At 38.6% G+C, this 24,060-nt stretch overlaps 2 protein-coding genes across 9 annotated transcripts; one reads left to right on the top strand and one right to left on the bottom strand.

Annotated features, from left to right (window-relative positions):
• The first annotated feature begins 418 nt into the window (after positions 1–418).
• LOC308410858 (BUB3-interacting and GLEBS motif-containing protein ZNF207-like) lies at positions 419–23,571 on the top strand. 6 transcript variants are annotated; one of them, XR_013974281.1, is made up of 13 exons: positions 419–551; positions 826–952; positions 1,043–1,181; positions 1,256–1,441; positions 2,814–2,889; positions 2,989–3,041; positions 3,192–3,340; positions 4,501–4,728; positions 4,878–5,007; positions 5,208–5,725; positions 6,243–6,303; positions 22,751–22,864; positions 23,189–23,570. XR_013974281.1 is itself a non-coding variant. In XM_080904511.1 (11 exons), the coding sequence occupies exons 1-10, from the start codon at positions 511–513 to the stop codon at positions 5,369–5,371; spliced, it is 1,293 nt and encodes a 430-aa protein (XP_080760637.1). In that variant the 5' UTR covers positions 419–510; the 3' UTR covers positions 5,372–5,391; positions 5,645–7,639. The 6 variants fall into 6 exon arrangements, 2 of the variants coding, with proteins under 2 accessions (XP_080760637.1, XP_080760636.1); XR_013974280.1 differs by having other exon boundaries at positions 5,208–6,303; positions 23,189–23,571; XR_013974282.1 differs by lacking the exons at positions 22,751–22,864; positions 23,189–23,570 and having other exon boundaries at positions 5,208–5,391; positions 5,645–5,725; positions 6,243–7,639.
• Positions 7,739–20,528, bottom strand: LOC308410857 (sterile alpha motif domain-containing protein 9-like). Of its 3 annotated transcripts, none has more exons than XM_080904508.1 (6): positions 20,241–20,528; positions 18,004–18,178; positions 17,519–17,730; positions 17,174–17,232; positions 17,045–17,081; positions 7,739–13,305 (listed from the first exon to the last, which is right to left on the bottom strand). In XM_080904508.1, exons 5-6 carry the CDS (start codon positions 17,067–17,069, stop codon positions 8,681–8,683), a joined length of 4,650 nt encoding a protein of 1,549 aa, XP_080760634.1. In that variant the 5' UTR covers positions 17,070–17,081; positions 17,174–17,232; positions 17,519–17,730; positions 18,004–18,178; positions 20,241–20,528; the 3' UTR covers positions 7,739–8,680. The 3 variants fall into 3 exon arrangements, with proteins under 3 accessions (XP_080760634.1, XP_080760633.1, XP_080760635.1); XM_080904507.1 differs by having other exon boundaries at positions 17,174–17,229; XM_080904509.1 differs by having other exon boundaries at positions 17,174–17,229; positions 17,519–17,657.
• Positions 23,572–24,060: the final 489 nt, after the last annotated feature.

Genomic DNA, 24,060 nt, shown 5'->3' with positions numbered 1-24,060 from the left:
CACATGTTTATAGTGTATTCTTATTAATTAGTACACCTGTTCACCGGCTTAATACAAATATCTAACCAGCCTATCACGTGGCAGCACATGTGGATGTGGTCAGGTCGACCTGCTGAAGTTCAAACCGAGCATCAGAATGAGGAAAAAATGTGATTGAAGTGACTTTGAACATGTTGGTCTGAGTATTTCAGAAACTGTTGGTCTACACAGCTATCTCTAGAGTTTACGATTCCATAAGAAGGCTGCTGATAATTTAAATAACAGATATAAATAAATAAATAAATAAATATCACATGTATATGAACCTACAGATATGTTTAAGGTAACCAGGTATCGTCAAATACTTTAATAATCTTTAATAATAGTTATTTTGTCCTAACAGGTTTTAAGGTGAGTGTTTGTTTAAATCACAGAGGTGGCCGCAGTGTGTTATGGGATGTTGGAGAGCTGACGCCATCGCTGTGAGGTGTTTTTATTTTTAGCAGGCAGTGAACTGACAACGCTAAAATCATGGGCAGGAAGAAGAAAAAGCAGATGAAGCCTTGGTGTTGGTATCCTTTAGCACACCTTACATTATACTGTTATATTACGCCAGTCGGCACCCGTTTCTATGTCTTGCCAGCTAACGGTTGTGTGAATTAGCAGCTCTTAAGCAACACTTAGCTAACATGACAGTTATTTGTTTACTTGGCATGTGGCTGTTCAGCTTATTTTTAGCGATACTAAATAAAATACATATTAAAAATATCTGTAGTAACTAAACGATATTTTCACCTGGAAGTGCAGCGAGTTTATCATCCAAAGTTTCCTCAGCCGTTATCTCAGGTACTGTAACAGAGATTTCGATGATGAAAAGATTCTCATCCAGCATCAGAAAGCCAAACACTTCAAGTGCCACATCTGTCATAAGAAGCTGTACACCGGCCCCGGGCTCGCCATCCACTGTATGCAGGTGAGGAAACGATAATAATGCAAGTGAAGTGAAGCTAAATCGTGTCTTCGTGCAGTGAAGTTACCACGCTGTACCACTTCACATGTGTAGGTACATAAAGAGACCATTGATGGAGTTCCTAATGCAATACCTGGAAGAATAGATATTGAACTGGAGATATACGGCATGGAGGGTATTCCAGAGAAAGACATGGAGGAGAGGAGAAGGATGTTAGAGCAGAAGAACCAAGGTATTAACACCACGATAATCTCAGGATCCATCTCTTTAAGCTACATGTCTGACTCTGCTCATCCTGATTTTCAGAGACTCAGAAGAAGAAGCAGAACCAGGATGACTCTGATGAATATGATGACGACGATGAGCCCGGTCCCTCCTTTCAGCAGCCTGCTGCACGTCAGCCACAAGCTGGCTATGTCCCCCCTATGACCCAGCCTGGTATGCTTCCTGTTGGATCTGGGACCCCAGCATTACCACCAGGCAGCTACTCAGGTGGGGAACAGATACTTAACTTGATCTGCAATGTTCAAGACTGTTGTAACACTGTAATGGAGTCCTACTTTCTTTTTCATGTCTTAGTTTGAGATGCAAGGAAGGAGCCTCAGCGTAATTTATGTGTAGCATTTGACAGAGATGTATTTTATTATTTTAGCTATAACAGTGTTCATAAATGTTAATTTAGTTGCTGTGCCACAAGATAGACCTGTTTTTGTCACAAAAATAGTGAAAGGAAGAAAGTGTGGTCATGCTAAAAAAAAAAGAGTCTTCCTTGCACTGTGGTTTGTGTATTCCAGCTGTGTGCTTCGCCTCTTTTTATAGGTTTAAGCTTCTGGGAAGCCTCGTCTCCGCTTTCTTCTGAAAGCATTTTAGGAACTGAAACATCCTTGAAACATCCGTCACAGTGTATAAGGCACGAATTAGAGAAATGAGAAAGGCCTCTGGTGTTTGAATGACTCAATGGTGACCCCATGTGGCTGTTCAACATAGTATTTATGCTTTTTTTTGTTTTGTTTTTTCGCCTTGGTGCAAAATTATCTAATTGCTGGTTCCCAAATACTGAGCCTCATTCCTGTTGTTTTGTAAGTTTACATAAAGTATCAAACATCAAAGATGCTAATTGCATTATGTGTGCAACACATAGCTTGTAGCCAAAACGTGTAAACCACATGGTGTACGTTACATAGACACACATCCCTTCGAGGGTACTGACAAAGGGATTCCTCGGGTCAGAGTCGTAACTATTGTGAGCTAAACCGGTACTCTCTTACATGAATTTGAATGACCTCCTGTGTCTCATCTGAAGTAACTATTTGATCCACAATGGGGCATAATATATTGTATTTATCAATGAAAACTCAACTTGCATTATAGGCCACATTCGGCACACGTTGATCAGTGAAACTCCCCTTTCTGTCAGTATAAAGAAGTTAAACTGCAAACAGAATCCATCAGATTATTAACATTTGAAAAAGCATTGAAATTTTAACAGCATGTCTCATTTATTTTTGCATGATAAAGTGACGTTCCTGTAGTGAATTAAGGAATCTTTCAGCAGACACTTTGGACTTAAACTGTAATAACTAAATGTGACAGAATATGTGTTTGTTTATTCTCCCTCTTTTTTCCCCCTTTTTATTTATTTATTTTTTTACTGTGAGCACGCTGTAAAAAACTGAAATTTCTAGACAGTGAAATTTTTTTTGACTTTTTAAAATCTCCTTCACATTTTCTAAAGCTAACCAATAGACAGGACCTAGAGTCTTTGGCCACAATTCTGGCCACTGGGACTTATTCCCCCGGTGCACATAATGAAGTGGCAGGATCGTGTGTTTTGATATAAGTACAATTTTTTTACTTGCTTCAGGAATTCCCCCGATGATGCCAGGTGTGCCACCCATGATTCCAGCGACGCCCCCTGTAATGCCAGGAATGCCTCCAGGGTAAATCTTTGTAATTCTTAATCAAATCTTTCTATCAGTCAAACCCTATATATTATATATATTGTATATTGTAAACATCATGTTTTCTTATGTATTTAGGATGATCCCAATGGGTCGGATGATGCCTCCGATGATGCCCGGTGTACCACCAGGTAATGCCCTGTTAGCATACACCCTCAGGATCCACTTAGATCTCTGTAACTCAGTTTCATTTATTTCTTTTTAATATTTTTAAATACTAAGTAACACTACTGCAGTGAGGTGTTTGCACACATGGAATTCATTTGTTCTGCTGGTATCAGGCATTCCTCCTCCAATGGGTACCCGTCCAGCCATCACTCACATGCCACAGCTCCCGCCTGCTGCAGGCGTGCTGCCCAGACCTGCAGTTCCTGCTGGCCCGTCGGTGCAACCTGATGTCACAAAACCTCTTTTCCCGAGTGCTGGGCAGGTAAAACCCTTGACGCCTTTTTATCGCTGCACAGTTTTCACCTCCTCTCAGCATTCTGACAGGACATTACAGTTTTCTTCAGTAAGAGATGTCTAAGCTTGCACGGGCTGATTAAAAAAGGAGACTTTACCCAGGAATTCTTTTAATTGAAAGACTTTTCTGTTTACTTTTCTTTACTTTTTTCCTGTGCTACAGATGGCCGGTCAAGTTGCAAGTACAAGTAAAGCCTCACCAAGCGCAGACACTCAGTCCGCTTCCCCTAAAGCTCTGTTCCCTAGCACTTCACAAGTATGAGGCTGTCTGCCCTCTTTACTCTGACAACCTGCTGCTTTACAGCTGGCATGCACACAACTGTGTATAGTTTGCTTGTGGCGGGCAGGTTGAATCTCTTTCATTTGCAAAGCTGTTTTTTCTTCTTTTTTTCTTAATTAAAATGTTTAGCTATTTTTTAAATTTGCTTTTTAATTTATCTGCATTCACTCAATATTAAAAATAGCTTCATCACCTTAAAATCAAATGTTAAAGTGAAGAATTATGTGGATATGTATAATATATGGGCTTCTGTTGTTGGGCAAAATATGACAGCATGCTCAGCACTTTATTCTTTTTTTTTTTTTAGTTTTTCTGCAGATCTAAAGAAACTGGTTTTATTTTAGTCAAACTTTGAAAGATTTCTTATCATGTTACAATGGTGGAGTAAAATGTTACAGATCCATCTTATAGGCTTGGCATTAATATGGTAAAAGCTTGTTTAGTCAGATGAATTAGATATTTGTGCTGCTTTACAAAATTTGTCCTGTAAGGTTTTGTTTTGGTGTTTTAAATTTTAAAATGTAAATTTACAGTTTAGTGAGTATAAAAAAATCTAGGGTCATAAATTCTCATTTTAAAAAAGAACACATGAAAGAAACATATTTTTTGATTGTCATCTATTACGGATACAAGGAAGAGATCAAAGTATTAAACTTTTTGTCTATAGCTGTTCCAGACAAATGCATTTTATTCCTGCTCATGAACGTTATGAATGCCAAGGCTAAAAAGGACCAAATAATCGATATCATTGCAGTAATCTTGGAGTTTGACTAAAATTGACCCCCCTGTGAAATTCAAATGTCTTTCTGCTGAGTGTCTCTAACCTGCTTTCCTGTCTCTTCCCTCAGAGTCAGCAGACAGTGTCGGGGTCCCCTCACACTCCCCCCTCCACCACCTCCGACCTCGCAAAGCCCACTTTCCCAGCCTACACTCAGTCCTCCACCGGTTTGGCCAGCCCAAATGCTGGCAGCAGTACGGTCTCCAAACCTCCCTCCACAGTAACCAGTAAGCCTGCCACGCTCACCACCTCCAGTGCAACCAGTAAGTTGATCCACCCTGATGAGGATATCTCACTGGTAAGTATTCTAGCTGGAACACTCTTGTTAAAGTAAGTAGTTATGCAATGTGTTTATTTAAAACAAATCTTTTTCTTGTTTTTTTCCTCCCAGCTGAGCTACACATGTCAAGTGTCAAATCACTTTTATTTGCTTTTTTTGTGCCGTAGGAAGAGTTTCGGGCTCAGTTGTCCCAGTACCAGTGCAGTATTCCCCGTCAAGGCCAGACCACCAGTGCTGCAGCGTCAGTGGGTGGCATGATGGCTCCTCAGCAGCACAGCATGAGGCATCCCATACCTGGTATACACTACTGGTAGTTTTAGGCCAACTGTAAACCAAATAATTTAATTTAATTGGCTTCATTTTTTTGTAGTCTTGAAAATGTTTAACTCTATTTCAGCTTTAATTGTTTTAGAAAGTGCTCTATAGATAATGTTTGTAGAGTCTTAAAAGGGCTGCAGTAAAAATTATGTTTTTACCAATGAGCCTGGTCCTTGCAGGTCAGTATGGTGGGCCACAGCAGGGGATGCCAGGCTACATACCTGGGCGACTACCTCCGTATATTCAGGCCCCTCCTGTTGTTCCCCCAGTGTACCAGGGAGGCCCTCCACGGCCAACCATTGTCACGAGACCCCCTGTCATGTCTCCTGGAGGCCACTACTGAAGTCTCCCTCTCTTCAATAGGTTTGGACTCTCAACCCTTTTCTAATGCCCTCAGCGGCTAGTAGAGAAACCAGTATTGGTATTATATTACCAAAGTATACTGATTTTCTGCTACTGAGCTATGAGGAAGAGACATTAAATAAACAGCAAAGACAGGAGCTGTAAACATCCCATGGCATGGGAAATATTACATTGCATCTATCAAAGACCTGTTTGATTTGATTCTGATTGAAACCATCTCTGTTTTGTGGCTTTTTTTCCTTTTCATGTTTAGGTGTATAGAAGTGTAGTAGATATGGTTCGTAGTGTTGTGAAGGCGCTGGAGTTACATGGGCAGTACCCACCCTTTATCAAGGCAAGTTTGATGTAAATACCTTTCTGTTCTAAGCTAAACGGTGAGGCCTTCACAGCACGTAGTGCTGTTGGACTTGTGTCCCCAACTTTGTTTGGTGAGGGCTTCTACTACCTGTTCATGCTCTAACTCTGTCTTTGTGTTGATATTTGTATGAACAATTACTCCCTTAACTCTAAATAAAGGAGGTATTTATTAGTATATGTATGACTGTGAAACTGTATTGTAATGAAATGTTAGATTTTTTTGTGGGATGTTGCTGGGCTGAGACGTCACAACAGGTTTGTACTCCTGGTATAAACTGCATTGTGACTGCTCTTCTGTTATTATGAAGGTGAACAGTAAACATTGATATCTTGTATATGAAATGCAAAATGCTTGTAAATATTGTCTTTTATCTATAGGCAGTCTTTTACTGATGCTCTGTACATGTCACTGATAGAAAGCATTGTACAGGTGCATAGCATCCAGATCATTAAAGGCTGTAGTGCTAAAACCCAGATTTTTCTTCTCCCTGTAGCAATGCCATTGTGGGGAACTGGCTGAGGCCCTGTCTCAGTGTAGCCCTGTTTCAGCCAGAGGCAAGTCTCACTGTTTTCTGTCTTCTCATTCATTATCAGGGGCCCTCACAGCTTACATGCTGTTGGATATCATTGTCCCCAAACTTGCAGCAAGTTTGGTGAAGGTCCTTGTTTGTGTTCTTGTATTTAGGCATCTTTTTCTTTAAACATGTTAACAAACGTAAACAATATTTCATTGTTTGTCATTAAACTATCTACCCTGTCCTCCATTTACTGGTCAAGCTCTTCGCTAGTCTGCCTGAACCCTAAGCCTGGATACTAAACTCAGTCTCAGTATTACTATCCTGATTCTGTTATCATGTCCTGGGTTTTTGAACATTTTGTGTAATAATGTGGAATAGATCAGAGAAAACCACATGTGATCAGGCAGCTGATCATGGTGGAAGTGTTGTACAAAGTGGATCTGTAGTAAATGACCTATGAGAATGAGTATTCCTGTGCAGCCATAACCATGGAACAAGCAATTGCCACTATAGTTCAAAAGGGAAATTGCCATTGCTGCTTTTAAAATAAAAGCAGTCCATGCTGCTTCCATCAGCAACAGAGGGAAACCACCCTCAGCTTTCTTGACAAAGAATGGCATCACAGCCAGGCACAGAAGAAAAAAGTTTTAAAATGAAACTTGAGTTTCATTTTTAACCAACTTAAAATTGATAATTACTTCTTGGCAGAAGTTTTCTCTGAAATCTTTAGACCAGTGAAGATCTCTGTGGGTGAGACCATCTGAAAAGTCTTTAAAGTATAGAGCTTTCAAATGTGTTTTACTATTATACGGACTATTAAAGGCATGTTCAAGGCCTAAAGGTTCTACAGTAGCATCACCATTTGCAGTTAAAATGTGTGGCAGGATGTTTGAATGAACAAACTACTTTTCACATGGCTTTAAAATGGCTTTACTACTTAATCCTGTTTGTTTTATTAGCTTTCCTCATTTGATCATTTGAATTGAACTATTTACTTAAAGGAGAATCTCTGCCAGTAATGGGTTAGTTAAAGCAGTAAGTACCACAACTATAATTGATTGATGATGTTCGTCAAATTGTATTTGGTATGGCATTTTTTTTTATGTCTGACACAATCGTCTGAAAAAACTGCATCCTTCATAAATCTGAAAGGAATTTTATATTGGTGTGCTGCAATTGTTTTTCACTACTACTAATAAATGCTAGTGAGCATTTGAAAATGATTTCAGCAATATACAGATGTCATTCAGGCAGACGTTATTGGTAAGTATAGTCTTATTATTATTATTTTTAATTCTGTAAACTGTTTACTTCTTGAAGTATACCATTCCATGAAAGAAAATTAATTGGCTCATATTTATGAAATAATGTACTTTGCTTCAGTTTTCAACCTAAAACTTTCAATGTAAAATGTCTCAATTTAAATAAACCAATTCATAACTTCTGATGTATTTAACTTTATTTAACTTTTATTTTTTCTGCACTGGATGTTGAACACTGAGGTTTTCACTAAATAAATGTAAATGCAAATAACATTTCTACATTTCATGATACAAACACAAAATGAATACAAACAGTAAGTTAAGAAAGTACTATCATCAAACATTGTCAAGTAGAAAAAGCAATGCTTGTGGGAAAGCAGTCTGTATTTACATGAACGTCTGTACAAGAACTGTATTGTCCCACATTAAAATTATCTCAGAACACATTTGCAGTCTCTCAAGAATATCCTTTTTTTTTTTCTAGAAATGAGGCACACTTTGTTTCACCATTCAAAGATCATTTAAAAAAATATGCTAACAACAGAAAAACACAATGTTTAACATTTTTCCAAATGTAAACGCTGTTAAAAAATAGTTTCAGAAATTATTTACAGTGATTCTTATTCTTTTTTTGCATGTTTTTTTTAAACTCTGACTTTTTGAACATTCTTCTTTTTATTTTTGTTATCCTTTATTTATCCAAGTAAAATGTAATTAGGATTAAAAACTCTTTTTCAAGACATTTTTGTGAGCAAATACAACATCACAATTTTACAAGTAAAGAAACAACATTGGTATTCAGTACAGACAAGTCAACACAAACGTGAATCATATGTAATTACCGATCTGAACTACTGTTAGAACAGTACAAGTTTAACTCCATATATCCATCCCAGTAAGGAGTTATATGCACACAATGCTGCATTAATATGTGTTACAGTTGTCATAATTATAAAGATCAGTGGTACATGCAAAAAAAAGGTATTTGGAACTGAAACAATAACAAACTCAGAAAGAAATAACTCATGTTTCACACTGGCCTTATTAAATTTGTAAAATCAACAAATGGTCTCTGTAACTCTTTATAGGTCAAGGTCATGTGAACTACATTTACTATTACTTATTACTTATTGGAGATTTACACTGAAGACATTAGTCCATCACTTGGATGTCACAGGCAACTACACCATCAAATGAAAAGCCCAAGTAGAAGTTGACTTTTTCGTTTCCGTGAGGCAGGGAGGCACTATACCGAGGAACTACTCTGATCTTGCCACTGCTTCCACATCTCACAAACAAGGTTTCATTTTCTGTCCACCCTTCAACCCGTTTGAGAAGTTGCACAACTTGTTTTGTTTTCCATACTTCTCCTCCCAGCCATTTTAGTTTTCTTTCACTTAGAGTGCCTTTAATCTCCTTTTCAATAGCACTTCTGTGAACAATCTTGTTAAGACCTCTTGCCTTTGCCAGAAAGAAGTGTGTCACAATCCTGCTTTTCCTCTGAGACCTTTGTTGGATCTTTTGCTCACAAAGTCTCTGAAGGGCATCGATGGCTGAGAAAAGGGTCTGAGCACCATCAGAACTTACTTCATCACTTGTCTCAGGCCAAAACAGAAGGGAGAGAAGGAACAGAGCGCTTGCTGATGACATGTGTTTCCCTTTTGTCACAAATCTCTTGCTGAATTTTTGTAGCTTTTGAAGAGACAGAAGCTTTGAGGAACCAGGTAGAATACAGTTGAGAGCTATCTGACAAAAGATGAAGTTTGTGAGTTCTGTTGGATCAAGATCATTCCACATCAGGTTTTCTGGGTACAGGCTAAAGATTTTCTCAAGTTTTTTTCCTGCCCTCTCTGGTTTCTTGTCATAAAGTAGTGAGATGATAGATGTAACATTTCCTCCACCAAGCTTGTAGGCCCTCATCTGTCTTTGGAATGGAGAAAGCTTTTCAACCGGACCAGCCATGTCAATGTCATTGCTTTCTGTTGCTTGATCACTCTCATCTGGTGTAAGACAAAAAAATTCAGCATATACAGCACTCTTTCTTGTCAGCCACTCTCTTGGATTGTGCACTTGCTCTGGATCTCTTGCATCAAGCTCTTCATCCTCTTCACTAATGTCAGTTTGAAAATAGCTGAGTTCCTCAGAAATGCACTCAAGTGCTTGGCTCAAGCTCCTCTGTAAGCCTTTCAACTGTTGATGAAACTTCTGCCAGGGTGTTTTGACCTCTGCTGGTATGTAGTCTGTCAGCAGGTACTGCATCAGCTCTGATTTTCCAGTAGTGTTTGAAAAAACATCTACTCCTGACAGGAATTTTAGGAGCCTGCAGCCAACATCTACTTCCCCATAGTATGAATTGTTAAGGTTGACAGTCTCTTTTTTAGGTGTTTTTTCAGAAGCCCGAAAGGCAGAAATTCCTTTGACTGCTGTGCTTATGATTTCAATTCCCGTTTCAGGGGATGGCTCTTTTTCTTCAAGGGTATCATACAAGTGATAAAACCACCACTTATACACTTGTCCCAGTGTGTCAAGGATAAATGTATCATGTGGTGCAAGAGATTTTGCTTCTTTGGCCCATTCAAGAGCCTCTTCAAATCTATTATGAGTGTAAAGCAGCCGAGCAAGCTGTTGTGCTACACATGCATCTTTTCCTAAAGCTATGTAAGCAGCTTTCATAAGATCAACAGCTTTCTGAACACCCCCTTTATCAACATCACGGACATGCTCAATAAGGGGTGAAAAAGTTGTGTCTTTAGGATCTCCTCTGCTCTTCTTGTTGCGTCTAATGAAAAGAGCTCTGATAAACCTCAGAAATTCATCTCTGTCAAACCTGTGATTGATCAGTACCTTATCACTGATGAGATCCATGGCAATATCACTCTGAGGCAAATTAGCAGACAGCTGACTCAGAATTTCTTTTGCCACCAGTGGATGAATAATTCGTATCGATGGGATGTGTGTTGAACTTTGGTTAAGGTGGATGAAAATGAGCCTGGCTTCATCACTTAGATGATCCACAAAGGCATGGTACTGAGTTCTATCCATATATGTTGCAATGCCGAGTAATGCTTCACAGTGTGACACAGATATGTATGAATCTTTTACGTAGCAATTCAAGAGAGCCACGAATCTGATGAGACGAGTTGTGGGTGTTGAATGATCGATTTTATCTAGAAGATTTTTTACAAAGTCTTTAATGTAGCTTCGCTCAAACCCTTCAGTCATCAGTACGAATGTGAGGATGAAGTCAGGTTCAAATTGCATTTTGAGTTGCTCAAGCTTTTTTGAGAACAAGGGCTTCTCTTCTGCAGACAGCTTGTGAGTGACTGCTACTGTTTGAGATAATGATGCTCTGCACATACTTTCTGGATCGTTTGACCGGTTGCAGATGAGCAGGATAAAGCACAACACAGAGGAACTTATCTTTTTAGTTGCAATAACATTTCCAAGGTGCCCTCTGAGGTCATTGATGTAATCTGGATTGTGGTCCTCTAGCAGGAGGAGCACTGGGAGACAGATATTTTTGTCGTTTTCATCATGTTCCCTCAGTTTCACTGCATGTTCACACACAGTTGTGATTTCCTTACCCTGCTTAACAACTGCACATCGCACTTTATTTCTCCACCTCCAAAGGATCTGCCGTGCTACTGTACTTCCACCACTACCTGGATGATGGTATATGTTCACACTCTCTATGGGGCGTATGGCTTTGGGACGATGTACTATATTTTCTAGAATGGTATTTGCTTCTTTGTAGGCATCCCTCTCTATAATCACCCCACACTTGTGTTTATCAGCAAGCCAGAAGTTGATCCAGTTGATCTTTCCACCTCGATAGAAGTAGCTCTCAGTTTGTTGGATTTCCTCCTCACTCATGATCTCTAGTTTTGTATCATTGCACTGATCAACACTGATGATTTCCAAAGAATCTAGCATAGCCTCTTCAACTGACTTTAGGAAGCACAGGCCTCCATTTGGGACTGGTAATGTCCTTGTGGATTGATTTTTCAATAGTTGAATGCTTTGAACTGTGGCATCCACGTGACTCAGTGGCATTTCAACAATGCTGATTTCTTTGAGATCAGAAATCGGGCAAGACACCTGGGCAAGACTTGACCACTTCTTGTAGTTTTCCTTTGACTCTGATATGACTGCCAAAAATTCATGTCCGCTCATTTCTGAGTAGAATTCATGGAAAGTCTCAACAAGTGGCTGTTCAACATCGGACATGAGCAGGAAAAGGACAACAAATGAACGTCTGGAAAGGATGTCATTGCAGATGAGTGACACTGCTTTTTTCAGTTTCCTTTTTCTTGTTTTGATCCAAGTTTTCCCATCACAGGGTTGTTCTCCACCTGGGAAGTTGTTTCTTCCATTGCAGAAAATCCAACTTATTCTCTCAGGAAGTTGTAAAGACTTTTTGATGTCATCAATTCTCTTGTCTTTTGCATAGTCATCAAAAAAGTGAAGGTTTACTGCTTTCTGTTTCTTGTATTTTCCACAAAGACCAGATGTTTTTGAATCTGGGTCAAAGTCAAACACACAGAATAAATTCATGTGAACTAAGAAGCTTATGTTGTCAAGATGCGCTGGTTGAAATTTGTTTGTTACAACAATGTAAAACAGAGAGTTGTCCATGTGCTTTTTCCCACATGTTAGGAGGATAGCAAGTTTCCTCTTTTGATCCTCGCCAAAGTCCAGAGTTGTTTCATTGCTTGTAGATTCTGCCTCCTCTCTCTGTTGGTCTTTTTCTCTCAGTCCTTGAATGAAAGGAACAAGGTCGTCTTCAGGTACACGTGGTGTGTTTGCTCCAACTCTGTAATAGGGAATTTTCTCTTCACATTTGACTTTGTTGTCTTTTTCAGAGAATTTAGGAACACCAACATAGTAAAGCTTATCTTTTACAATGCTTGCTTTTGGGACAATGTCATATTCAATGACCCATGTGTTCCCACTACTTTCCTTGTCAAGCACCTCAATGAATCGCGGGTGCCTTATACAACTCCTGGCATCACTTTGTTGATTTGACCCTTTGAAGCACCTTTCAATGTAGTCTAATGCATCCACAAAGTCTTCTCGATTGTTTGCAGGTATCCCGATGATTTCTCCATGTTTGTGAGTTCCTTTGACTTTATCCATGATGCCAAAGTGAATTGTCCCATTTGCTCTCATATTCATGCATGCGCATGCAAATCTTAACACTTCACTGGCTACTTTTACTTGTAACCTCTTTGAGTCTAGTTTGTATGCAATCTCAAGCGACTTATATTCATGGCATGGAACCATCATGTTTTCAGTCCCTGTCTCAGGAGGAAGCACATGATGTTTCACGTACCTGAAGTCCTTTTCATCCTGGTCAAATTTACGATAGTCACAGGAAACCACTTCTGTAGTGGATATGTTATCATTGCTCTCTGTAGGAATATTTTTATCCTTTGCTCCGTCACATAGTTCTTGTGATGAAAGCTTTGGTTCTTGTTCTACATCTTTAACAGCTTCCTTTTTGCCATCTCTACTCTTGCCAGATGAATCGCTTGTCTTTTTTATTTTCTGCTGTTCCGGTATTAAAAGTTCATCTCGTTTCTTCAGTAGGTGTTCAATTTGGCCACTTTTCATTCCAATTGTTTTGTTGAGGAAATCCCGGTCTACAGTTGTGAGAACTGGTCCTGTCACTTCCTCCTCCATCATTTTTCCTATGTACAATTCTTTTATTCCAATGGATTTCAGCCAGGAACTAACATGAGATTCTGTCCAGCTGTCATATGGAAGCTCACGCCACTCTGAAACAAAATTTTAAAATCAGTTGTGTTATTTAAATTAAGTTAGTTAAATAGAGGTTAATCATAAAATAATAAAGGTTATAATGATTACTCCCATCAGTGTCTTCTTGTAAAACAATTTGAAATAATGTTATACTATACTAAGCTTTAAATGTGGTTGGTAGAATTTTTTTTATTTTTTTTTACATATAATAGATTTAGATAATAGCATTGTGCTCATTCTTAAGAAATCTGAAAAATAGAATAACATCAATCAGTGATGATTATTTTTTATTACTTATTGTTGGCAGGGTTGAGGTTATTATTCAAAAAAGTAATATATCATATATTGATGATGGAATTTAAAATAATTTTAAAAGTAATACAGTCGATTACCTATGGACTGTATTACTGTACGTATAAATACTTTGTCACATAATTGTCAGTCAACAACATAAATTCGTAGGATACAGACTCACATTTTGTACATACACTCAGCTTTAATATCACTCTCTTTTCTTGGCTAGCTTTATACCAGCATGTTGTCTGTGCAGATGTTTGTAAAGAGCTTCACATGTGTTGGCAGTTGTTTTTGTCTTGAATACAATTTGCACTTTACCTCTATTCTCTTTTTCATTTGTGCAATAAAAATAAGAGTAATATTCATATCTCCACTCGTAAAAGGTTGTAGACCACGCAAACATTTTCCTCCCACTTACTTGCAAACTAACATCAGCTGATTGTAACAAGTGCACAGGTAAAAAAATGTTTTCTTTCTGTACAGATAACTAAAGAGCCCTTGTAACGCAATTAACTATTATATCTGCAGTGTTGGGAAGGTTACTTTTAAAATGTATTCCACTACAGATAACAGAATACATGCCCCAAAATGTATTTTGTAACGTATTCCGTTACATTACTCAATGAGAGTAACATATTCTGAATACTTTGGATTACTTAATAAATTGTCATGCTTTTTACAACTACATGAATGTACTATTGCTGTGCGATTTATTACTTTTGCTGAAGGTTACTTGCCATACCAATACCGACTATATTTTTAAATCTTAATATAAAATGAGTAACAGTAGGGTGGACATTTGTTAGGATGCCTGGGTCGTTGACCCAGGGTTTTTGAGTTTATTATATTATTTATAATTTCTAGTCTTTGGGTTTTTGTTAGAGTCATGTCTTATGGTTTGTCTCTGTGTAATCCTTAGTTGCTGTCTCCCCTGTCCACTATATCCCCGTGTCCAGTCAGTGTCTGTGTCTGCCCTGGTCCCACGTCTCTGTTCCCTCTGTTGTAGTGCCTGCATGTGAGTCTGTGTCTTTTGTTCAGTCTGTGTTATGTGTTTCCTGTTTTACTTTGAAGGTCTCTGTCTTATCTCAGTGTGTTCAGTTTACGCTTCCTTGTCTCGTCAGTTCTGATTTGCCCCAGCTGTGTTTCCCTCCTGTTGTCCATTCCCTGATTGCTCCCTCTATGTATTTAAGCCCTGTGTTTCAGTTTGTCATTGTTGCGATCTACTCTTATCTACCCTCACTTATGCTTTGTGTGTTTTGGTTTTCCCTGCCTGCGTTATTGTTTGTACTTTGGAGGTTTGTTACTTTGAGTTCAGCATTAAAGCTGTTTTTTTGAGTTCACGTCTGTCTCCGGAGTCTGCACTTTGGGTTCTTTTCCTGCCTGCACACAGCCGTTTTATAACAACATTAGGTAAGGCTGCACTTTTTGTAGCGATCTCATATATAAAACTGGTCCGCGGCTCCGAACCTTAAAGGCATAAAACCGTAAAGGAACCTCTGGCTAATACATCGGGTTCGTGTCGGGCTCGTAGCCGAAAACTAGCTTTACTTTGTTGTGTGGGTCAACTTTGCTAGTGAGAGACAGAGAGAGGCGTTGAAAGGCTGCTCCAACGGAACTTATTGTTTCGGAGGAAAACACGAACACAGTGTACAGTCGAGTCTTAAATAGCTTACTTACAACTGGGCTCGTCAGGCACACTTTTTGGCTGCAGTGGTTATTATTATATTTACATGCTTCCAGCTCCCGTTTCTACTTGGTGACAACTTGTATTTTTTTTTAACTTTTTTTTTTCTCCCTCCCTTGCGCTCACAGACACAAAATGGCAGTCCATTCTCCCTGCAGCACGGACTGCACTGCCCAGCCCATGAGGCTACTTTCTTTAGGGCTATGCCTGAAACACTCTGCCTATTGCCTTCATTTTAAATCTTTTTTGTGAATAATTTTTAAAAATATTTCTTCACGTCATTATGCGGGCTGCAAGTAGAGGTTACATGGGCCGCGAGATTGTACTATATAGTACAATCTGATAGTAATACATTACTTATGAATGCATTACACTCAACAGTGATTAGCAAAACTACCTTATTCTATTAACAGAAAGAAATGCCATGCTAATTTGTATCATAGATCCAGCAATCCACTAAAAAAAAACTGCACTGAAGGAATCTTTACAATGTTAAAATGTAGATAGGCCCACAACATCATAAGTCTGTAAATAATTAGGTATTCAGACAAGCAAGCAAGCTCTTAATAATATCATGCTTCCCAAAATTGAACGAGGTGCCGGAGAAATTTCTCCATGCTATTGTGAGACTAAAGCCAGAAAAGGAACAGTCTTTTTCAACACTCACCTATTCTATATTCAGAGTGGAATATGGCACTCTGCTGATATGACTAATCTTGAAACCCATATCAGATGTGTAATTGCACCTGGGTGTTTTTCTCTTGTTTGCCCTCTACTTGAACAACATACCACCACCCGTGAAAGGTTCAGAGCACAGCTTTTACTTTCAAGATAATATTCTCTGCTTACACTTTCACAGTTTTACTGCTGTTCAGCAAGAAGTTTGCGACTGTTTGCAGACAAGCTGACATCTTTCATGCAAACTACGAATGACCGCGCCAGCTTGCTAGTGATTAAAGGAATTGAAAGGAAGTGTAGAATCACATGCCTCTTTGCGACCAATTTCACATACTGACTGCCAGCATTTAAATGTGACTGCCTGAATTGATCGCACACACTCAAAACAGTGATTGCAAATCTACCAGATGCAATGCAGCACATTTAAGAAGCAGCGCTCTGCTCTGGATCGCCCTGAGAATGTGAAACTGTGCCTTTAACACTGTTTTGTTCTATCTTTTGCACAGCATCACGATACAGTAGGAGCATTTCAGAAGTCAAGTCTTTAAGTGGAGATTATTGGACTCATTCCTGTTTGTCTTCTTTAAGACAACAATCTAACAATCTGATGACCAAAATTCTCGATTGAATTTTGTCTCGATTGAAAACCTACCTTTTTAGCTTAGCCTTCCCGGCCTCCTAGAGCATGCCTTTTAAGTGTACTTTCTTGCCCTCCCCTTTCCTCTCTTTTGCTTATATTGTTTTATTGTTTTCTATGGTTAAGTCTTGCTTACTTGTATACTTGTATGCATGGTTAATCAATGCCTCCCACCTGCTAGCTTATCTGCCTTTGTACTTTACTACTGTTTTATTGGATTATGTGAAGCACTTTGGCTACCTCTGGTTTTAAATGTGCTATACAAATAAAAAGTGTGTGTGTGTGTGTGTGTGTGTGTGTGTGTGTAGAATTTCCCAATTATGAAATGAACAAATATGTTTCTTGCTATTCTTTAGTTACAGATTGGAACATAACTGTTAGAAGGAATTTAACTATCCTTTTCTACCTATATCAGGCCTTTATTTCTAACCTGGTCTTGTGATATACATTTCATACTCACCAATTTCTGAGCTGCTGCTTTCCATTTTTGATTGTTTCTATGAATAGCAAAAACATTAAGTTTAATATTTACTACGTTGTATTTTCTAATAATTTGAATTGCACAGGTGCAGTAGAAGATTACACTTACCACATTCACAAGACTATAGAACACCAGTATAGTTGATCATCCCTCTTTCAGTATTTCTGCTGGTGATAAAGTCAGCATGCTCTCAGTTTTGAAAATAAAATGTTTGAAAATTACATTTATTCAAAAATCAGTTTTGTTGATATACACAGATCAGGCATAACGGGTCAGGGTAATGGGTGGCCAAGGCTCACCAGTACATGTTGGCAGTGAAGGCTGGTCCATTTGGCAAGACGAATAGACAAACTACTGTAGGTAAGATTGCTAAAAAGTTCACGCTATTTCTGATAGGATGTCAGAATACACAGTGCTTCAGTTTGTTGCATATGAAGCTACATAGCCACAGACCTGTCAGGGTGCCTGTGGCGGAGGTGTGGTCCCGGGCGCGGCTGCAGGGGAGGAGTGGTGCAGTGAGCTCAACGGGGTGGTGCTGGAGAGGCAGGTAAGAACAGCTCATGGCGTTTGGGCTGATGACAGTTTCCTTCCCCTTTTTAGTGAGAGGAGAGAGGAGCGGAGGGGAAGCTGGGATCAGCTGAGACCGGAGCTGTCCAGACTACGGCCTGTCACAACAAATGAAAACTAAAAATAAACGTGGCATCTGGCATTAAAGAACTGTGTGGGTGTGTACGTGTGTAAAGTGCATTTCACAGTGCCCATACTGACTCCTGTTCACCACAGAGAAAGTGCCAACAATGTGCATGTAAGCATCAGAACTAACCATGGATTAATGGAAGAAGATGACCTGGTCTAATAAATCACATTTTCTTTTACACCACGTGTATGGGTGGGCATGTCACTTACCTGGGGAACACCTGGCACCAATATACACCTACCTAAGCATTTTTGTAGACCATGTTCACTCTTTCATAGGAACAGGAGTTTTCTCATGGCTGTTGCCTCTTTCAGCAGTATAATGTGCTCTGCCACAGAAATGGTTCAGGAATGGTTCGAGGAGCACAGCAATGAGTTTATGTTGGCTTGGCCTCCAAAATTCCCATAGACTAGTATCTGTGGGATATGTTGAACAAACAAGTACAATCAATAAAGCCCCAACCTTAAACGTGCAGGACTTAAAGAATCTGTTGTTAATTCTTGGTCTTGGTCCCAGATACCACAGCACACCTTGAGGGGTCTACTGGAGTCCATGCCTCTATAGGTCAGGGGTGTTTTGGAAGCAAAAGGGGGACCAACAGAATATTAGGCGGGTTGTCATAATGCGATACCTGATTGGTGTAGGTCTTCAGTTTTATTGACCATAAATTAAACTGTTTGCTAGATTATGTAGTTGTTGTGAGGTTTTTAATGGTCTCAGACAAGCATAAAGGATAAATAGCACATGGTGTCTGTTACTGTACTGAAATAAATTAATTTCCTTCATATGAATGCAATTATTTTTCCTTCAGTACACATGGTCTTGTATCCAATGCAGTGATTTTCAAGTAAGTACTTAGATGAGATAATTCATTTAAACAATCCAGTTTGAACAGTGCTAAAAGAATAAATTATGTCTGAATTTCTGAACACTGTTATTCGGTTCAATGTGTTAATCATTTACTTGAATATATACTAGTCTGCCAGACCCACCCATCCACCTGAGCATGTTTCCTCATAAATGATCAGTTTCTCTGTTCATGCATCAAATGATATTATACAGGTTAAGTTCAAAAAATCGCTTTCTCCAGTAATGGATTTAGAGCAGATAATCACCTTATGATTATTCAGCAGTAGCTCAAAAACTGAAGAAAACCATGAATAAACATATGAACATTACCTGATACTGCTGAAGTGAAGCAGAGCAAAGTTACAGAGGTTTTATTAGAGACACAGCTAAGCGTTTTGCAATATGGCATAATTTGCAAAAGTTTACATTTCTTCTGTATTGAACAACAGAAATTAGGCTTTTTTTCATAGGTCATTTTGGGGGAAAAAACAAACAGCTGCCAACAGTGCTGTGAACAATGGTAGACTGGTGCTTAATAAGCAAGTGAATAATGCAAACAAATTGAGGTTTTTGATGGGAAACTGTTCTTGAAGTACACTGAGAGAGAAAGAGCTGAGCAGGAAGTGTGATTTTATCATGGTGGAAGGAAAATAGCAAAAGTAAGAGGGAATTAATGACGTTGTTTTTCAAATGTGAAGTGTAGTTTTGATCTTTGAACCATTTACCTGCTCTTTACTCTTTAATTAAGTTTGCTGTTTAAGCTGTTTGGCAAATGTTAAAATAGTTTTTTGAGATTTGTGCAGTTGTGGGTTTGTGCTGCACAAAGCACTGCTTTAGCCACTCCTGTGTTTGTGATCCTGGGTGTGTCTTTTTTGACTGCATGCATAGATAGGACTACAAATGGAAGTGCAGTAATAGAAACTAAGCAAGAAATTGAAACTCTTGTTATTCTCTTGTTAGAGTTGAAATGCTTAACAAGAAGTGTTTTCATTCAATTTGTTTCGTGGTTTTATACATTTATTAGTATGTTGTAATTTTTTTTTCACACTGTGAAATTTTAAAAATTATTTATTTTATACAATTTTTTCATCATTTAAATTTCCAAACTGCCTTTTCTCCAGTAACAATTATGGTGAAATTTTAGTTGTTCTTTTGTGTGATTGCACACTGCCCATGAGAGGACCACTTAGTAAGCAGAAGTTTCAATTCAGTTTTATCTATACATTACCAAATTACAACAACAGTCATCCAGAAGCGAGACTGTTAGTCACAAAAATGGTGGACAGAAAGTTATTTTCCAGTCTGTGAGATGTCGGCTTTCAGCACCCAACGGCATGTCCGCGTACGTGCCGTTGGGTGAACGGGATGGTCCGCGCTTTTTGTTGACATCTTTTTGCGGAATCCGTTTACCTGCTCTTTAATCTTTCATTAAGTTTGCTGTTTTAGCTGTTTTCTGACCTTTAACCTGAGATTCTAGCGTTTCTGGCAAAATACATTTATATTTAAAGGATTTAATGAATCGCGATCGCATTATTAAAACTAAAATCATTTTGAATCAGGAAATAATTTTTTAACCCACCGATAGTGAATACGAATACGCATATATGCTGACATTACAGATGTACTTACCTAATCTGATCAGCAGAGTTTAACACCCCGCTTCCTGGACCAAATGCAGATGTGGGTTTGTGCTGCAGAAACAACTGCTTTGGCTACTCTCGTTTTTGTGATCCTGGGCGTGTCTATTTTGACTGTACACATAGATGGGATTAGGCACTACTAAAAAACGAAACTGCAGTAATAGAAACTAAGCAAGAAATTGAAACTTAGGTATCCTCTTGTTAGAGAGTTGAAATGCCTCACAAAAAGTGTTTTTTAATTCAATTTGTTTCGTGGTTTTTAGTGATGGGATTTCCGGCTCTTTTTAGAGATCCGGCTCTTTCGGTTCGGCTCACTAAAAAGAGCCGGCTCTTTCGGCTCCGAACCGGCTCTTCAGGTTGTTTTGTTGCTTTAATTAATTTATTATTAACAATAATATAAAATTATGCACAAAAGGAATTACTAACGTAAAAACAAGTGGTTTTATTTATATATGTTTATATATAAATATATGCGGTGGCCCCTAGAGACAAAACACGTACAAACTCCAAAACACATTTCTAGCATGAACTGAACTTCCAAAGCAGAGCTACTAGATCACTTAAATTACACAATTGAAAGCATGTGTGTATTGTTTGTGTATTTATACACAGGCACTCATATATATATTCAAATAATTTAAAAAAAAGTTAATTTACCTGTTATTACCACACACCAAATCCGGTCATTGGTACTTGCTGGCTTGTGTAGCCACAAGATAACAAAGGCTCAACACTGCGCCCAGCATCCTGGAGCACTTCTGTTGTTCTTTTGTACGTGTTTTGAGTTTTTATGTGCTTCTGAGTTTTTATATGCTTCTGAGTTTTTACGTGCTTCGGAGTTTGTACGTGTTTTTACGTGTTTTGGAGTTTGTACGTGTTTTTACGTGTTTTGGAGTTTGTACATGCTTCAGAGTTCGTACGTGATTTGAAGTTTGTATGTGCTTTGTCTCTAGGGGCCACCGTAAATATACTTTTATTTATTCACTCCACATAAAATGTAATAAATAAATCATCTAATACAAAAATCAACTATTCACATTTCAAGTTTTAACTATTTACATTTTCAGCTTTTTCCTTTCACAAATTTAAAGTGAAAAGAACACAAAACACTGCAAACCACAACACAATTAAATATAAATTATAATATGAAAACTAAAAGAACATGCATATTCTCTGTCATATGGACCTGCATGAATAAACTTTCTCAATCCTTTATCATCTGCAACCGAAAATAGTTGTGGATGATTACTATACCTTTCTAATGTTGTTGTCCCTGCCTCTCTTTCTCTCTCTCTGGCTCTGTTCCTGTGCTACTGAGTGTAACTACCGCCCCTCCCCCCTCTGCCCAGCGTAAAGCACAAGGCTCGCGTGCAGAGTGAAGCGGAAAAAAAGTGCGAGAGAGAGGCTGAGAGAAAGAAAAAAAAAAAAAAAACCCACGTGACGGCTCGCGATAAGGAGCCGGCTCGCGTCGTTCACGTCAAAGAGACGGCTCTAAGAGCCATTTCGTTCGCGAACGACCCATCACTAGTGGTTTTACACTGCATGATCGTTCAATGGGTCCTTTGTGCCGACCTTTTCAGTGATCATCTCTGCATCGCCTACCAGTTAAACAGTCACATGATTTATAACTGAGGAAGTAATAAAGGTTAATGGCATTTTATGAACATCATAAATTCTGATATATCATAATTCGATAATAATCAATAATCATATGCCCCCAAAAATATGATCATAAATATATGGTGATTGAGTAGGAAGATGAATATGATGTTTGAGATTAAAATGATGGAGTAATAAGTCATAATGGTGTACTGTTGTCATTTGACGCCAAAAAGTTTACTTTTTTTGACCAAAAATGCCACCTTTTTAGACAATTGTTTTTGTGGAACTGTGTGTGTGAAAATGTGTTATACCATAATAAAAATAGCCTGTTTCAGTTTTACCGCTGTTTTCAATAAATTGCATGCTCACTTCCATTTCTTCTCGTTGCATGTTGAAGGTCTACTTGGAACCTTGTTAAGATCCAACGATGCAAAATATGGTTTGTTTGTTTGTTTGTTTGTTTGTTTGTTTGTTTGTTTGTTTTGGTTTACCATTTTTCAAGTGGTCTTAAACTGATCGGGGCTGTAATAAAGAGCTGTTTGTTCAATGGTGATGATCATCATGAGTTTGCAACTACATGATAAGCACATCATGGAACCACCAAAAAGGCAAAAAAAACATCAGCAGTTTGGGAGCATTTTGACATATCTCACAAAAATAACATACGCCTCCTCAAATCAATCTCAGAGAGGATGGTTAGTTAAAGGTGTATGTGTGTATTTTACACAGGGCCCCTATTATCACAGCAGGGCTGCTGGTGTACATGGAATGACCAGCAGATAATTCATGACACATGAAGGCCTGTTACCACCATGAGGTAGCTGATGAACAGGTGATGAACGGAAGGCTGAGTTGGTCTTAAATGTCATCCTGCTGATTGCCGTTGATGGGTTACAGGTGGAAAATGCAGATGTGGAACCTTCACGGATGGACACAGGAAAACAGGGACTAAGCTGAAAAACACCAGACACTCATTCGGATCATAACACCTTTAAATCTTCACCATGCCAGGTAAGAGAGGGAGAAAAGGCTCTGAAAATCATTAAATCATAAAGTGCCCAGACTAGCAAGCAAACACCATTTCAGTGTAATATGCCGACAACTTATTCAGCTCCTGGTAATGATGTGTTGATCACTGACAAGTTTTTACTACTTTTTACAACTTATACCTAAAACTAGTATATCCCAGTAGTTCTAGGTATAAGTGGTTGTACTTTGTTTTTCTTTTTTGTTTCTTTTGTTGTTTTTCTTCAGAGGATTAATTAAACAAAATGTTACATCCCCCAGGAGGATGTTGGTTTTCTTCTTTCAACTAACTCCTTATGTTTTGTCTAGGCTCCACCTCCTCTGTCCTGATTGGATGCTGCTCACAGAATCCAGCTATTTGTCAATCAGCAAAGCACTACTAAAGGCTTGTGGAGCTGTGTTTCTGGGCCCTCTGGCCATTTTGATTGCCGTACCCGTGCAGGCTTGCATGCCTCTTGACTTGTATGTGCTTTTGTGTTTTCATGTTCACACTGCCTGTCGGGGAGAGCTGCCTTTTGTTTTGACACCCTGCTTTCTCCTGTTTATGTGTTGTTAGGTAGGTTATGGTTATAGGTTGTATATTTTGTTTTCTTTGGAGTTAGGTAAGTTTCTTTTATTTTCATATCAGGAATGTTTTGTTTGTTATGTTGGCCTTGGCTCTCCCTGAAGTTAACCCTCATTCTGAACCAGAATTTCAATGCTAGCATGAAATAAACCTTTTAAAATTACCATCTTGGCTCCTACTTCACTATTTACCTCTGTTAGTCCCTTCAAACCCCCCAGACCAGCCTGGGGACGTAACATAAAGAAAATGAAATAATTCTTTAACAAAGAAGTGAGGCATATTTTACAGCCATTAGCAAACTGCAACAACTACATGTCAATGTTTTTTTTGTTCATCCTTTTGTCTTTTCCCCACTTATCCATTAAACCTCTGTTAACCCTGAATTTTATTTATTTATGTTGTCAGGTGTGGCTCTGGTTTCATGATACTCACCTCTCCATGTGTCAGAAAGTTAAACTAATGACTTTAAATTGACTTTAAATGTGTAAAACTGTAATAGTGCAGACTTACAGATAATTTTTCACGTGGATGAGTATGCTTGTAATTTAAGAGAAGGCGGACTAAGTGCAGTGTAATTCACTCCATATTAAACCCACTTCATTGTATCTTTAAATGT

Source organism: Rhamphochromis sp. 'chilingali' (genome assembly GCF_963969265.1).
Source record: "Rhamphochromis sp. 'chilingali' genome assembly, chromosome: 15".
NCBI classification, from domain to species: Eukaryota; Metazoa; Chordata; class Actinopteri; order Cichliformes; family Cichlidae; genus Rhamphochromis; species Rhamphochromis sp. 'chilingali'.
Note: the sequence above shows the minus strand (reverse complement) of the source record. Positions and strands in the feature narration are given on the sequence as shown.